Raw genomic sequence first — 14,736 nt, 5'->3', positions numbered from 1 at the left:
AGGCCCGCCCTGGCGACCCTTCTTAGCTCTTCTCCGCTGCTGTCCTTCCAAAGCACCTGTGGCCGTCTGCCGACCGTGTGCCGGCCTCTTTGTGGCTTCAGGAGGGCGGGGGCTTGGATCTGTTTGTGTTCACTGCCCAGAATAGAGCCAGCTCATAGGCACGCAGTAAGCCTTGGGTGGGTGGATGGATGGATGGGTGGACGACAGGTGGGTGAATGGATAGGTGGATAGATAGGTGAATGGATGGTGGATGGATGGATGAGTGGACAGGTAGATGGGTGGATGGATGGATGGATGGGTGGATGGACGGGTGAGTGGATGGGTAGATGGGTGGATAGGTGGAAGGGTGAATGGATGGATGGATGGGTGGATGGATGGATGGGCAGATGGATAGACCACAAGGCCCAGGGGTGGGCACAGGCACAGGGGCTCCCAGCTGCCCTCCCAGGGCAATCAGTGCCCAGGGACTCTGATCTTATCTCTCCAGCTCCAGCTAGAAATGGAGGCATGGCATCCCTGGCCTTCTGGCATAGCTGGCTAGCAGCATTTCTGAGCCGCTAGGAAGCAGGCAGGGCTACAGGACAGCCAGACGCCAGCTTGGGCTGTTTGGGGTCCTGGCCTAGGAAGAGAAGGTGACCAGCCATCCCAGGCCAGGGTTGGGGTGGTTCCCAGGGCACAGGACTCAGTTTTACAGGATTTTCTGGGAAGTGGGGCTTTCAGAGCTAAAACTGACTGCCTGAGGAAGGATGACAGACCCCAGCCTGCCCCCCTCTGCAGGGCCCCACCAAGGAGTCAGGATAAGGCATCCTCTCTGAGGCCCAGCTTAGAGAGGAGACAACTTGTGTGAATGTATGAAGTGTAATGCGGCATCCTCCCTCCTCACGTTTCAGCTGTGTGTGGGTTGTTCTTCAGCCTCTGCTTCCCCTCCTGCTTTGTTGGGTGTCCTTGTGCAGTGAGCAACCTGCACAACTATACACAGCGGCCCTGCGCCAGGCCTTTCCTGTTCTTGCAGTGTCTCTGGGTCCAGCCTTCTTCTTCTTGGGCAGGGACCCTGCTCCGAGCCCAACCCGAAATACTGTCCCCCAGCAGTGAGTTGGGGCTCATGGGGGTGATTACTAATGATCAGAGCTGTGAGTCTCAACTGGAGCCACAGCAGAATCCCCCAGAGGGCCTGATGGCACAGCAGGTCTGGGGCGGGGCCTGAAGGTGCGTGTTTGCATTGCTAACCAGCTCTTGGGTCCTCCTGCTGCTGGTCCGGGGACCCCACTTTGAAAACCACGGGACTAGGGCGTTTGTTTTCTCGCAGAGGCTGCCTGCCAGCAAGGCGGTGAGGAAGGTCCCCCAGGCTCCCATATTCCCTCCTTTTGGTGAGACCTGTCTCGGGGTCCAGAGGCAAGAAACGCCCATCCCTGCGGGGCAGTTAGAGCCCACTGGGGACAACAGGGACACCTGGTGGCTTCTCGGTGCTGGAGAAGGGTTCCGGCTCACAAACAGAACCTCTTACCCCCATAGTGCCTGTGAAGGGCTCTGTCGGCACCCCCATTTCACAGATGAGGAAACAGGCTCAAGCACAGTCAGAAGAGGCAGCGCTGGCCCAGGGGCTGCGCATTCACCGCTTGGCTGAGCACGATGGAGCTAGTGAGGCTGGGGTGCCACGGGCTCACGATGGGGGTGCTCCTGCCTGGGGTAGGACTGGAACCCCACCCTGGGCCTGCCGTGGGGAGCGAGGGTGGTATGGAGGCCTGGGCTCCCCCCGGTGTGACTGTTCCAGCTTCCCAAGAGGGTCCTTGCACCCAGGGCCCGGGCTGTGGATGGACACTGGTTCTGTGTTTTGTCATTACACTCTGCTGGCCACACAGTGTAGGGGCCTGTGGCTTTGGGGAGTTGTACCCCATCTCAGGGCTTAGGTTGGCCCTGGGGAGCAGGGGCTCTGAGGGGCTGCCTCGAGAGAGGCTTCTGGCCGAGCCCACCCTGGGGTCTGCAGGAAGAAGGGCTCAGGCCATAAGGGGGTTTCCTGGGGACTCGAGAATATTCCAGAGCATAGCTGGTGCACCTTGCTGACCCGTCCTGACCTCCCGCCCCGGCTGGGGTCTCTGGGGCTGAAGGATGCTCATGAATAAACGGCTGGGCGTGGAGGACTGGGCCTGCCTGACCCCGGTCGTGGCGCAGCTTCTGAGCACTCCTGAGCTCCGCGAGCTTGTGCGCTGGGCTGGGAGGCCTGGGGGTGGAGAGGGGGCAGGCCGTCCGCACGCCCCGCACGCCCCCCACGCTGCCCCACAGGGACAGTGGCAGCCCCTGGAGCAGGGGTCCATCGGGTGCTAGGCAGCGTGCCGGCCGAAAGCCACGGCCTCGGTCTGCCGCTAGGAGGCGTCAGACACGCAGACGGAGGTGTGGGCCGTCAGTGCGTGTCCAGACGAAGCTGCGGGAACGTTCCAACACAGGGAGGCTGGAGAGACCGGGAGGTGGTGGGATGGCCGAGCTCAGCGGGTCCTGCCGGGAGGGCACCAGGAGCTGGCAAGACATGGGTGGAGGCTGGCCTGGTTCAGGGGTGGTGAGTTCCTGGGCCTGGGAGGGTGGAGGTCTGGGGCCGTGATGGGCACCCCTGCCCCGCAGTTTTGTGAGGTTTGAAACTATTTCCGAGTAAAAAGAAAGATGCAAGCAGGATTTTGGGTCCACTTTCCACACTGTCACGTAACCTCTCTAGGCCTTGGTTTCCTCCTCTAAAGTGGGCACAAAGCATCGAACAGGGCTTTTGTGTGAGGAGCAAAGAGCTGAGGGCCCGCCAGGTCTACAGAAATTCTGGCAGATACATGACCTAGCAGCACCTGTCCTAGTGAGTACTACTTGCTTCGTTCTGCAGATGACAGAACTGAGGCACAGAGAGGTTAAGTAATGGCCCTAGGACACAGAGCGGGGAGTGGCTCTGCAGACCTTGCAGCCCTGACTGCCCACCATGGGTTGTGGTGAGGACTGAAGGGGCCCGAGAGTGGTGTGCGTGCCGGGAGCGGGGGTGAATTGCCGCCGGCCTGTCTTGACGCCCCCTGACCGGCCCTGGTGGAGTGGAAAAGGGCAGGGCGGCCCATTGGCCCGCTCCGCATCCAGGAGTCTTTACAGTCGTCCACTTGGCCAGCGGGAGGAAAGGAGAGACTGAGCTGGCAGCAGTTCATGCTGCTGAGTGCTCGCCCTTCGCTCTCTGAGGCATTTCTTTCCCATGCTGGGTAGGAATGGGTGGTACTGGGTTGTAAATGCTTGGCTCTGCCCCTGCCGCCCCCTCCCCAGGTTTCAGCCCAGAGGGACCGGGTCGCGGAGGGGGGAGGAGCCCGAGCCTGGCTGTGCCCCGGCCCCACCCTGCAGGGTGTTTGCTGAGCCTGTGTCTCCCGTTCCCCAGATGAAGGTCACAGTGTCCAGAGGGGGCGACCACAACAGTGACGGCGACAGCGTCCGAGAAGCCACCAGCTCCCGGAGGAGCAGTTCTCGGGACCAGCTCAGTGACGTGAGTAGCCCAGCCGCTCACTGGAGCATTTCTGGGTCCCTGGGGTGACTGCCAGACCAGCCCCCAACCTTCAGACACTGCAAGCCGTTTGCTTAGGGGCCCAGAGTCTCAACTGAGGGTTTTGTGCTCACAATTAGCATCTGCCTTCATTAAAACATGATTTTTCACTAATTAGGGCTTCCCCGTTAGGAGGGATTTGAATGAGGCGCAACCATGAGGCACTGGCCGGGGCCCGTGGAGGTGACCGTGCTGGGGTGCAGGTCCTGTGTCCCGCTGGGGGCGGGCTCGGGGTTGGTGCCAGGCAGGCAGCCGGCAGGGATGTGGATGGGGAATGACTCGCACAGATGTGTTTATTAAGAAGGGCAGGGGGAGCGTCTCTGGCCCGGTGAGCAGGTCTGGAACTGCAGGGAACAAGCTGGAAGCACTCCCACCTGCCCAGGCGGACCGGCCTGTCAGCTCAGGCTGGCGGTGGCCTGCGTGTCCAGCAGTCCAGGTCTCTGCCTGGGTGCTGAGGTGGCCACTGGGGGCCACGCGGAGGGGAGGGTGCCCCGCCGAGGCACAAGCTGGCCTGTCAGGGGACACCCTTCGGTGTCCTGCCTAAAAGACAGGTCCCTGAGCTCAGGTCCCGGGGTAGGTGTTCTTGGGGCCCAGTGTGGGGATGACCCAGGCAGGCAACACACAGGAGCTGCCGCTGGGATTTGGCCCACAGTGGGGATGCTGGGTAGCCCTCCAGGGCCCCTGGGTCTCCCTGGACCTTGGAGAAGGGGATGGGCAGGTGATGTAAGGGCTAGGGGTGGGGACAGAGGGGCCCCAGGGGGAGGGAGGACTCAGGCAGAAGGGTTCCCAGGAGGAGGCATTGCTCCTGGAAGAGGCCTTTGTCTTCTTGACCCCCAGCTGCAGAAGTGGCCGCAGAGCAGAGACGGGTTTTCTGCAGGGCTAAATGGAACGAGTCATATCTCATTATCATTTAAATGGGGGCTGGGGGAGGGCGGGCACGGGAGGCCGGGAGGAGGGCCTAATTGCCCTGCTCCGATCTTGTTGCCACAAGATGGGAAAATAGGCTGGTAATTGTCTGGGGCCGCGGGGGCTGCCCTAGTTCGAACTCCTCTAATTGCCAGCCGCGGTAAATGAACGGAGACAGATTCTGAGCACAGTGCCAGCGGTGTGAGGGCGCAAGCTTGGGGGCAATTATGGCACCCTACCCACCCCCATCAGCAGGGCCTGGGGCTGGGCCACCCCTGGTGGTGAGGGACCCCCACTGCGGTGAGCTCGGCCTGGCAGACCCCCAGGGGCTGGCCCGGGCCGGCCAGGGTCTGCCTGGGGCGGGGAGGGGTGGCCTGGCCTCAGCTGAGCAGAGCAGAGTGGGCCAGGCTGCAGTGGTCACCCCTCCCAGAAGAATCTTGGCATCTGGACCTCAGTGTGGCCTGGACCCTGGTCTGTGGGTCCCACACACCTCAGACAAGCCCGCCCTCGCTGACTGTGCCAATGTCCCCCGCACACACACCTGCCCGGTCACCATGTCCTGTCCGCCTGGACCTCAGGGCTCAGCCCTGGGGAGCTGGTGAAATGCACTTGACCGGTCTCTCCCATCGGATCCGAAACGCCCTTTTGAACCAGAGGGAGCTCCATCAAGCATTGTTGGGGTCCCCTCACAGGGCCTCTGGGGTGGCTGCCAGCCTCCAGGCCACAGCTGACCCCCACATCTTGACATCTGAGGCCCCAGTTGCCCAGCTCCTCCTCCAGGAAGGCTTCCCGAGGTTTCCCGCTGGACCCTGTGACCTGGGAGGCTGGTGGGTGGTGAGGGAAAGGTCGACCTGAGCACAGAGAGGGGTTCGACCCCTGGCCCAGAACCCTGTGTGGAAAGGTGGGGTTGGTCCTCTGGGAGGGGCTGAAATCTGGCCAAGGGCTGAGCCCATCCCCGAGGAACGTGGGGAGGCCCCGCTGGGCTGGACCACATCTCCAGGTCTCGGGGTGGAAGGCTCCTGGTGCAGGTCTTCAAGCCAGGCCCCAGGCTGATCTGGGCTCCATGGGGCTCGGCGTGGCCCCAGGCCAGAGTTCCAGCAAAGACCCCGGAGGGGGCTGCCGGGCTCTGCCTGCTCAGGTCCTCGGAGGAGAGGGTGGCCATCAGGGGCTGCCGCCGGTTCCTGACTGTCCTTCTTCCTTCCCTGCAGAGCTCGGCGCAGGCGGTCTCAGGCAGAGGTTACTCCGTAAGTGTCCCGCCCTGCTTCTGCTGTCCGCTCCCCGCACCCCGGCCCTCAGGAGCCCCGACTGTGCCAGGCGCTGCCCCCAGGCTGGAGGGGGGGCTGGTGCAGGTTGGGGATGGGGCCAGAGTGGGCGGAGGTTCCAAGGGAGCATCCCTCCTGGGGTCCTGCCCTGCAGCCCTGGCCTGCGAGGAGTGTGGGTGGGCCGGACGCTCTGCCTCTGGGTCCTGTGGGGCAGCGCTTGGTGTCAGGGGTCCCACCCGTGGAGCAGCTGCCCCCCAGTGCCCTGCCACCATCTCCCGGACCATACTCGGCCGGGCCGGAGAGTCTGGACCGGGGTGTGCGGCCCCAGTCCCTTAGCTGTCGTCTGGGGCCCAGGGGCAGGAGGGGGACGGCCTGCTGCCGCCTGATACTCCAGCCAAGGGGGGGCCCCGTCCCTGTCCCCCAGCCCCCTCCTCACGACTTTATTTCATTTCCTCTTAAGTATCAGGAGGACTGTTAATGACACCATAAAACCCAGAGCTCCATAAAAGCCATTTCTGCAGATTTACAGCCGTTCCGGCTCATTGGAGGGCAGGGTCCTGGGCTCCGCCCGCCTCATCCCCGCAGCCCCTGATTTACTGCGAGTTCCAGAGTTCCAGGGTTTGACAGGCAGCCTCTCTAAATCACGGGGGCTTTTTATAGGGTGTGTAATTAACCCATTAATTCCCCGGGTGGCAGGGACAGCCATGGATCCCTGGCCACCCTCTCCCCCAGCTCCCCGACCCCCAGGGTCCGCTGGCCCAGGCAGCTCTGCCTTCTGCCTCTAACCCCGGGCCAGGCCATAGCGTCTTCGAGCCTTTGACCTGGGGGGCTGGACACTTGTGGGTGGTGGTCCCGGGGCCGCCCGAGGGGTGTCTTCCTGGGGAGGCCTCTGCCCTCCTTGGGCAGCCTTGGTGCTCTCCTCTGTGGCCACGGTCATGGTTGGTGGCCCGTGCTGCTCCTTCCTCCCGCGGGCCTGGGCGGTCCTGACACACCAGCCTCCCCTGGAGCTGACTGTGCTGGCAGTGGCATTCAGGCCAGGAGCTGGGCCAGGACCAGGGCTGTGGGAGATGGTTGGCAGTGTGGTGCAGGTCGGCACTGGGGCGAGCTGGCACGGTAACGGGGACAGTGGGGGCCAGAACGCCCACCGGCCTGCGTCGGTCCCAGAGGGTCCAGGAGTCCCGAGAGGCTGGGCCCAGGGAGGCCCTGTGTGGAGCTTCCCGCTGTGTCTGAGACGCCCAGGGCAGCTGGGGTCTCCCTGCCCCAAGTCTCCTTGCCAGAGCTGCTGGGCGGCCCTTCTGCTTCCAAATCACCATGTGTCATTCGTGGTTTCTCCCCAGAACGCTGCTTTGAATGTTTCCTGGAGAAGAACCTGTAATTAACATGCCAGCTGCTTGCAGCTTAGCTCTCTGCCGCCGCTGCACGGGAGTGACAGATGGTGGCGGGCAGGGGCCCAGCCTGCTGTTCAGCCGTGGGGTGTTCCTGAACCATGTCTGCAGACGCCTGCGTGTGCGCACCAGGCCCTGGTGTGAGCAGATGTGTCCGCAGGTCCCTGACGTGTGCCGGCCAGCGCTGCAGGGCACGCATGGTCAACCCGGCCCTGGTGGCCCTCTTGCCCAGTTGGCGTGGTAGCAGGTGGGGCTGCCCCTGGGGCTGGAGGAATGGAAACAGGCCCGGAGGACCCTTGCCCAGCAGGCAGCGGCTCGGGGCTGGGGGCAGGCAGGCGGCCCTGCCAGGAGCCAGGGGGCTGGGGTTTGGAGGCCAGCTGGGCCGAGCTCAGGGCGGCTGCAGTCCTGCCTCTAGATCCAGATTTCACTGTGGAGGCCTCAGACACACCTGAGGGTGCCACTCAGGTTGGGGGCCATGTCTGTGTGTGGCTCTCAGTGGAAGGGGAGTGTGTGTTGTGTACCCCTGTGCGTTGACATGTGTCGGTCACATGCACGTGCCTTGAGGCGGTGTCTCTGTGTGGCCGTGCGGCTGCACGCCTACGCGTAGAAGCGTAACGTGTTTCTCTCTGGCCATCTGTGTGTGTGTCTGGGTCTTGTCCTCTCGAATGTCTGTCTGGAGGTGCCCGGATGTGTCTGTGGATGTAGCAGGTGGGTGTGTGCCTGCCACACGTGTGTATCTGCATGTAAGTGTCCATCTGAGAGCCTGTGTCTGGACGTGGCACGGGTGCCTCTGTACATGTACAACTGTGATTCTGCAGTACGTGTGTGTGTGTGTGTGTGTGTCTGGCCACGTGGCATTGCGTGTAGGTGTGTACCTTGGCCTGTGTGTCCCTTGCCGTCTGTGCGTGTCTGCAGTTGGGGCCTCAGGCCCCAGCAGGGGTCATGCTTGTGCTTGCCTCTCCCCAACAGCGTCCCTCCCCCCGTACTAGGTGACAGGGCGGGGGGCGGGGGCATTTGTCATCTGACCTGGTTTATAGACCGTACTTAAAAGAGTTTAATTTGCCGAGATTTATCCCCAGCAAATCCCCAATTACCGTTCATCCCCAACAGCGTCCGTCGTGCAGCCTCCCCAGCCCGCCGTCAGAGGTGCGTTAGTGCCATAGGATTACTTAGAAAGTAATTCTCCTAATTTGGCTGCTTGCAACCAAGGACACGAGGATTCGTCTCCCGCCGAAGCTGGGGACTTGGGGCTTTCCTCTATTAAAGAGAAATGAGTATCTAGACTCCTGCCGAGGCGGGAGGCCGGCCCTGCCCCCACCCCGAGCGTGCTGCCCGGGGACGGGAGCGGAGGACGCCGAGCAGCAGTGACGCCGCAGTGACCCGGGCAGGTGTCCCACGGCCACCCTCCGGGGTGGACGTTGTTATCCTGGCGATGACTGCCCACCCTGTAGATGAGGACGCTGAGGCACGGGGGCAGAGACCCCGCTGCAGCGCCCACTGTCAGGAGGGGTCTCTGCTAAGGGACCCCCGGCACTGGCCACACCCCGACGTCCCTGCCGTCCCCTCCCACCCAGCCCCGCCCCGCCCCGGGCCCCTGGTTGTCACCAATGGGAGGAAGCCTGCCCTCCACCTCGCCCGCCTGAGCCCAAGGCACAGCACCTCTCCCACCCTCACTGGCCAGTCCCAGCTGAGCCGCGGTCCTCCCGCCCTCCCCTGGGCTTGGGAGCATTTGTTTCTTCCCTCCTCCCCTCAACACACCTGGGCTGAGCGTCTGCTCTGCACCGGTCACCGCCCACCGCCCGTCGTGGCGGCTGGAAAGGAATCAAACAGCCAACGCCCCTGCCCTGGGGATAAGTAGCGTCCCCCCATGGAGGTGGTGAGCTCTGCGGAGGAGTTTGCGTGGCGTGGCGGGAAGGCCTCCCCACCTCGCCCTGACACCGGAGCGGCCCCGACACACACGCACACACCGGGAGCGAAGGCCCTGGGCCGGGGGGCCCACGTGTGTCGGGAACAGTGCGGGGGCGGCCAGTGAGCCTCTAACTCTGGTTCCCAGTAGAGCGGCGGAGGGCTGGGAGGAAGGGGCACCTGCCTGCACCCCGGCCTCCAGGATGCCCAGGCTCACCTGGGTCGGGCGGGGCCCCACCTGCCGAACCTGCCGGGGTGGCCCCCATACACACATACACACAAGGCATCGTTAGCTGATGGGCGTGACTGCCTCAAGGGGGTTTCTGGAAATGACCTCTGAGCTGTTGGCCGGGCTGCAGAGAGCCTGCCAATCTCACATCACCTGCACTGCAGCACCAGCCCCGGGTCTCAGGGACCTCCACACCTCGCATTCCTGGCGCAAGTGGGCGAATAAGACGTGCCAAGGCCCAGCTGGCGCCCTGCCCCGGGGCCGCGGAGGGGGCTGCTGCGGCCTGTGGCGCGCCCCTGGCTGGTCCCTTCCCCTCGGAGCCTGGGCAGTAGGGCAGAGTTAAAACTAGCAGCTGGCGTGGCCCAGGCAGAGCCGACACGAGGGCTGGCAGGGCCCAGGCTGGCGCTGTGCCCAGCCAGCTGTTGCCGAGGACGTCTGTCTGGAGGGGCGGGGAGGGGTGCGGGGGCTCATTGTCGAGGAAACACCTCGACATCTGGGGGTCACGGGAGGCTCCTTTCCTCCCCCGTCTGGGGCTTGCTGCCAGCTCGTGGTTGGTGGCCTCAGTTCCTCTGACGTGGCCTCGCCCGGCGGGCTGGTTGGGCTTCCTCGAGCGTGGTGGCTGGTTCCCGGGGTCCCGAGAGCTAGGAGGAAGCGGCAGCGGTGCTGTGGCCTCAGCTCCGGGTGGCACGGCGTGGCTTCCTGAGGCTCTGTTGTTGTAAGCACCCCTTAGGCTCGTGGGGAGGGCCTGTGGACGCCCCCCCTCTCTGGTGGGAGTGTCAGCACCTCATGAGAGGGGTGCAGGCACCTGGGCAGCCTGGGGACGCACAGGCCGCTCACGAAGCGGAGCCCCTACCCACCCTGACGAGGCCTCTCACACTCGGGGCGCAGCGGCTTCTGCGGGGGAGGTCCGCCGTGCACGCGTGTGTGACAGCTGGCACCAGCCCCGCGCACAGCCCTGGGAGGTGCGGCAGTGCACGAGGCCAGCTGAGCTCCAGCCGCGCCGGCAGGGCCGTGTCCCATGAGCCGCGTGTGCACGCGCCCGCGCCCTGTGGGTCCTGCCAGCCTTCCTCCCGGGCGTGCTCGTCGTGGCTCCCGGCTCCACGCTCGGGTTTCTGCCCCGTCACCCTCTCTGGCAGGAGCGAGCGGCTCAGCCCTGCCTGCTGGGAGCCCCGGTGTGGGACGCGGGAGGGCAGAGCAGGTGGCCCCCCGGGGACGGGGTACCTGGTTGGCCGCCTGCAGGTCACTTGCCAGCTTTGCCCGTAAGCCAGGGGCGATCGTGGCTGAAGATGAGGTGCGGCACGTGGCGGGGGAGTTGGCTCCCGTGAGCCCTCAGGGGCGGGAGGGCTGGTGGACGCGGGCGGCGAGTCCTGCAGGCTGGCAGGGGCGCCCGGGGGGCCCTGGGCCGTCCTGAGGCCTGCCTGCCCCCGTGCCCACCGCGGCCGCGGCTCAGCGCCCTCAGCCCCTGCAGCGGCCCCTGCTCGCTCTGGCGGCCGGGCCTCCTCTGACCCGCCCCGCTGCCCCACTCGCAGCCCTGCAGCAGGCTCCGTCTTTACGAGGCGGGTTTACGACACCCGTTACCCTGCTCCTCGGGCCTCTTCCGAGCAGAGCAGCCGTAATTTGTACAAAAGCAATGAAAGCCCGTCAGGCTCTCCCTGGAGCCGGGAACTGCACCCTCCTCCCACCTCTGAGCACAGGACCGTCCTCAGCCGGGAAGGGGCCGCTGGGAAGGGGTCGCCAGGGACGGCAGGTGTGCGGTGGGCCGTGTCCTCACCTGTGATGCAACCCCAGCCCGTGCCCAGCCAGCCTTCTGTCAGGAGGCACCGTCTGCCCATACATCCGTCCGTCTGTTCGTCCGTTCCTCCATCGTCTGTCCTTCACTTGGCCCACCTCTCCGGGTCCTGGGGTACAGCCGTGCCCCACATCTGACCAGGTGGAGGACCCGGAAGTCCTTCCCTGTGGGCTGATAGAGAGCCTGCGTCCCGCTGCCCCTGTCATCCAGCACCTCTCCTGGCCTGGCCTGGGGCAGGGGGGTCAGCACCGCCTCCTCGGCCAGTTGTGAGGGATTCTGAACGTGGCATGTGGGTACATCCGCGGTTGTTATTCCCAGGGAAGCAGACCGTGATGTGTTCGCCTTGGGGGCCTTCGCCGCTGGGAGGAGGGCCAGGAGGGGAGAGTGCCCAGGACAGCCGGACCGTTCTTCATCGCTGACCTGGGTCGGTGGATGTGGCACCAGGAAGGGCATGGCCCTCAGGGCCTCTGCTCGGCTTCCTGTGAGAGGGAACTGGGTGGAGGGCCTCTCCAGGCAGGGGGCAGCAGGTTCTTCCTAAAAGGGGTCTAGGCCCCAGATAGAGCAGGGACAGAGTAAGTGATAAATAAGAGAAGCAGGTGACCTGCACGGTGCTGTAGGCGTAGGTGGTGCAGGCAGAGGGGTGCTGGTATGGGGGGGTGGGTGCTAGCTTTAGAGGGGGTGCTGGTGTAGAGGGAGGAGTGGTCAAGGACTCGGGATTTCACCGACACGAGCGGCCCTGAGTGGAGCCGTGCGCGGCTGACAGGTCTGCCTGCCGGGGCTTCCCGTGGGCACACTCTGGGCCCCTCTGTCTGTGGCCATCCTCTGCAGGCAGCCGGGTCCTTGGGCCCTGACTCTGCTGTCCCGCGTAGAGGTCAACCTGCCAGGGCGGCATGCCCTCCCCCTGAGGGCTCCAGCATCTGGGCCCCTCCGGGGTCCTGGGGACCCGCCCTCCCGGCCAGGAAACTTCCTGCGGCCACCCTCTGTCCGGCCAGACGCTGGGGTGGGAGAAGGAGGCATCCTGTGCTCCCCGGGGGTCCCTGGCCCAACCTCTTGGCCCTGAGCCCGCATCACTCCCTCCGCCCCACTGCTGTATCCTGCTCGCCCTCTCATGAAGCAGCGCCCCAGCGTGTGCTGGGGGGAGGCCGTCTCAGAGCCCCCACGGGTCACAGTCAGGTTGGGGTGGCACAGACCTGGACAGCCACCTGCCTCTGGGAGCCCTGGGCCCGCAGGCCCCTTGGCCTTTGGGCGCTTGACCCAGCAGGACGGCTTGGCCCCCCGGGTCGGTGAATATTCTGGCTCCTAGCTCTGCTCTATCAGGAACACGCTGGAGCCACCTCCGGGAAGGTCATGTGTGGCCCCCAGGTGTCGAGCAGGGGAGGAGCAGGGATGGCAGAGCCAGAGGCCACTAGCCCCTGCCCGCCTGGAGGCTGCACTGCCAGTCCGAGGTCCTGTGAAGCCTGAGGGGGTGAGCGGCCCGCTGGGCAGGGCCTAGCAGGGTCTCAGGTCGGGAGAGGAGGTGAAGCCGCCGGGCCGGGTGCCACCCGGTGCCCCAGTCTTCTCATCTGTAAGACAGTGGAGCCCCGGGACCCGCCCCACAGGGCTGCGGGGAGAATCCGCGCGCCTGCCAGGCACCTGCTGTTACTCTCTGCGCTGTGCGGCGGGTCGCTGTCACACTTCACGTGTCTGCCTAGGCCTGTGGCCTCTGCGCCGCCCGCCCTTGGGGCCGTGCTCCACTGGGGGCGCAGCAGAGCGAGTCTTAGGGTCCCTGCCCTGGCGGGGAGATGGTGGGAGAAAGCAGATGCATCAGCGGCAGGTGCTTCCAGGAGTGCTGGCTGCTGCGGAGGGCATCTGGGGGCAACTGTGCCAGCGGTCAGGGGCAGCGTCCCAGGAAGAGCCAGCAGGGAGGTGGGGCCAAGGGCAAGTGCAAGCTGGGGTGCAGGTGCGCCAGGGGCCCGAAAGGAGGAAGGGAGGGGCCCGCCAGCCCATGGCTTCAGCAAGCCTCATCCCAGCTGCCCACACACGTCAGGCGTTGGCGCCCCTCTGGGTGGGTGGCTCCACGGGAGCTCTGGGGAGCGGTCGGCAAGGCAGACTGGAAGCTGGGGGCCTGAAGCTTCAGGCTGGGTTGTCCGGGCCTCGGGGGTGACATGGGTGTGTCACCCGTGTGTATCTTGTGCTGTCATCTGAGCAAGCGTCGGATTTAGTGGCAAGAGAGCATTCATTCGTGAGAAAACCTCAAGTCTCCGTGGCATTTTGCAACCATCTTTAAAAGGCTCCCCCCCACCCCCCCATTATTTTATTTCAAACCGGCAGCAGACCCATGAAGAGGCCTCAGCCCGCTGCAGAGGTAGGAGCTGCGGCGCACGCACCAGCCCGCCTAGCGTTACGGAGCCGCTGACGGGAGAACACCCGCAGCCGGCGCTTGCGGGGTCAGGCCTTCAGTGGGCCTTGGATTTGGGCCCCCCTTGGGCACTTTGCAGGCACTACCAGGAGAAACCACCCCGGACACCCTACCGCGCCCCTGCCCTACAAGCTCCTCCATCCCGATGCCGAGCCCCTGGCCTCCGTACGGGTTCCCTCCCCTCCCCTGCTCTCCATATGGAAGGCTCTGGGACATTCTAGAAACCACTGGCCCCCAGAGCTGCACGTGTTCTAGCTGTCTTGTCGTATCCCACTGCTTTGTGCACTCAGCTCTGGGCGTGCTGCCCCCGTAGCTGGGCGGCAGGCCGCAAGGTGGCCTCACTCACACCCTTGGCTCCTGGGTGGGCACGGACCCACCCTCTCCATGGCAGCTCGAGGCCCTCCACGGGGGTCTCCCTGTGGGACAGTGGGGCAGCGCGGGGCTCTCAGAGGGCAAGGCAGCCCTGGGGCTGGCCTGCTGGCACGTGTGCCGCTTTCCATCGGTCAGCTCAGCCTCGCCAGCCCAGGCCCAAGGGGAGGGGATGGGCCTCGGCCCTCAGTGGGAGGGTGACCAAGAACATGCCTGCTGCGGTGTGGCCCTGCCACCTCAGGACCCCCCTCGCCAGGCCAGCGAGCTTCTTCTCACTCGTGTGTTTGTCATCGGTTGCTAAGTAACCAGTTGCCTTGACTTAGTTGCTTAGGGCAGCAGCGTTCACCATGACCGTTTCTGACGGCGGGCATTCAGGGGCGCTTGGCCGCGGACCTCTCCAGAGCGCAGCCTGCGGGGCGGGGGGGGGGGTGTGAGGCCGAGCTCTGGACGGCGTGGTCACTCTGCAGTGGCCTCTGGGAGGGCTCGTGGGGGCCACCACAGCCCCCTCCCCAGGTTCCTCCCCCGCCCCTCCGGGCAGGCGGCAGCTTCTGCCCCCGGCCCCACCCCTCCCGCCCCTCTCGGCCTGCTCCCACCCTGCGGCGGCTGCAGAGGCGGAGATGCGGGGGCGCCCTCCCCTCCTGGCCCAGCCTGGGGTGCGGGCAGACCCTGGCCCCTCAGGTTAGCCCAGAGCAATTCAGGCCCCTGGAGGCCCCGCCCCCCTCGCACCTTCAGGCAGCATGAGCCAAGGACTCTCGTCCAGTCGGGTCCTGTCCCTAGAGGCTGGACGTCGACGCTCTAGGGAACCCCTCAAGGCCACGGCCACGTGTGCCAGGAGCCACGGCTGGAGGGACGGTCATTCTGGGGAGCGGGTGGGTGGCGGGCAGGCCGCTGGGAGTGAAATTCAATTATGTGGAACAGGCGGGGCTGCCGGGACCCAGAAGGT

At 65.1% G+C, this 14,736-nt stretch overlaps 1 protein-coding gene across 10 annotated transcripts in view; it reads left to right on the top strand.

Annotated features, from left to right (window-relative positions):
* FBRSL1 (fibrosin like 1) overlaps nt 1-14,736 on the top strand; it is an 86,216-nt gene that overhangs the window by 29,277 nt on the left and 42,203 nt on the right. For all 10 annotated transcript variants that reach the window (XM_068562515.1, XM_068562520.1, XM_068562517.1 and 7 more), the window contains exons 3-4: nt 3,389-3,493; nt 5,665-5,700. In XM_068562515.1, the coding sequence (XP_068418616.1) occupies nt 3,389-3,493; nt 5,665-5,700 (141 nt within the window). The remainder of the gene's footprint in view (nt 1-3,388; nt 3,494-5,664; nt 5,701-14,736) is intronic.

This window comes from Eschrichtius robustus, chromosome 14, assembly GCF_028021215.1.
Source record: "Eschrichtius robustus isolate mEscRob2 chromosome 14, mEscRob2.pri, whole genome shotgun sequence".
NCBI classification, from domain to species: Eukaryota; Metazoa; Chordata; class Mammalia; order Artiodactyla; family Eschrichtiidae; genus Eschrichtius; species Eschrichtius robustus.
This window is presented reverse-complemented; position numbering and strand designations above follow the sequence as displayed.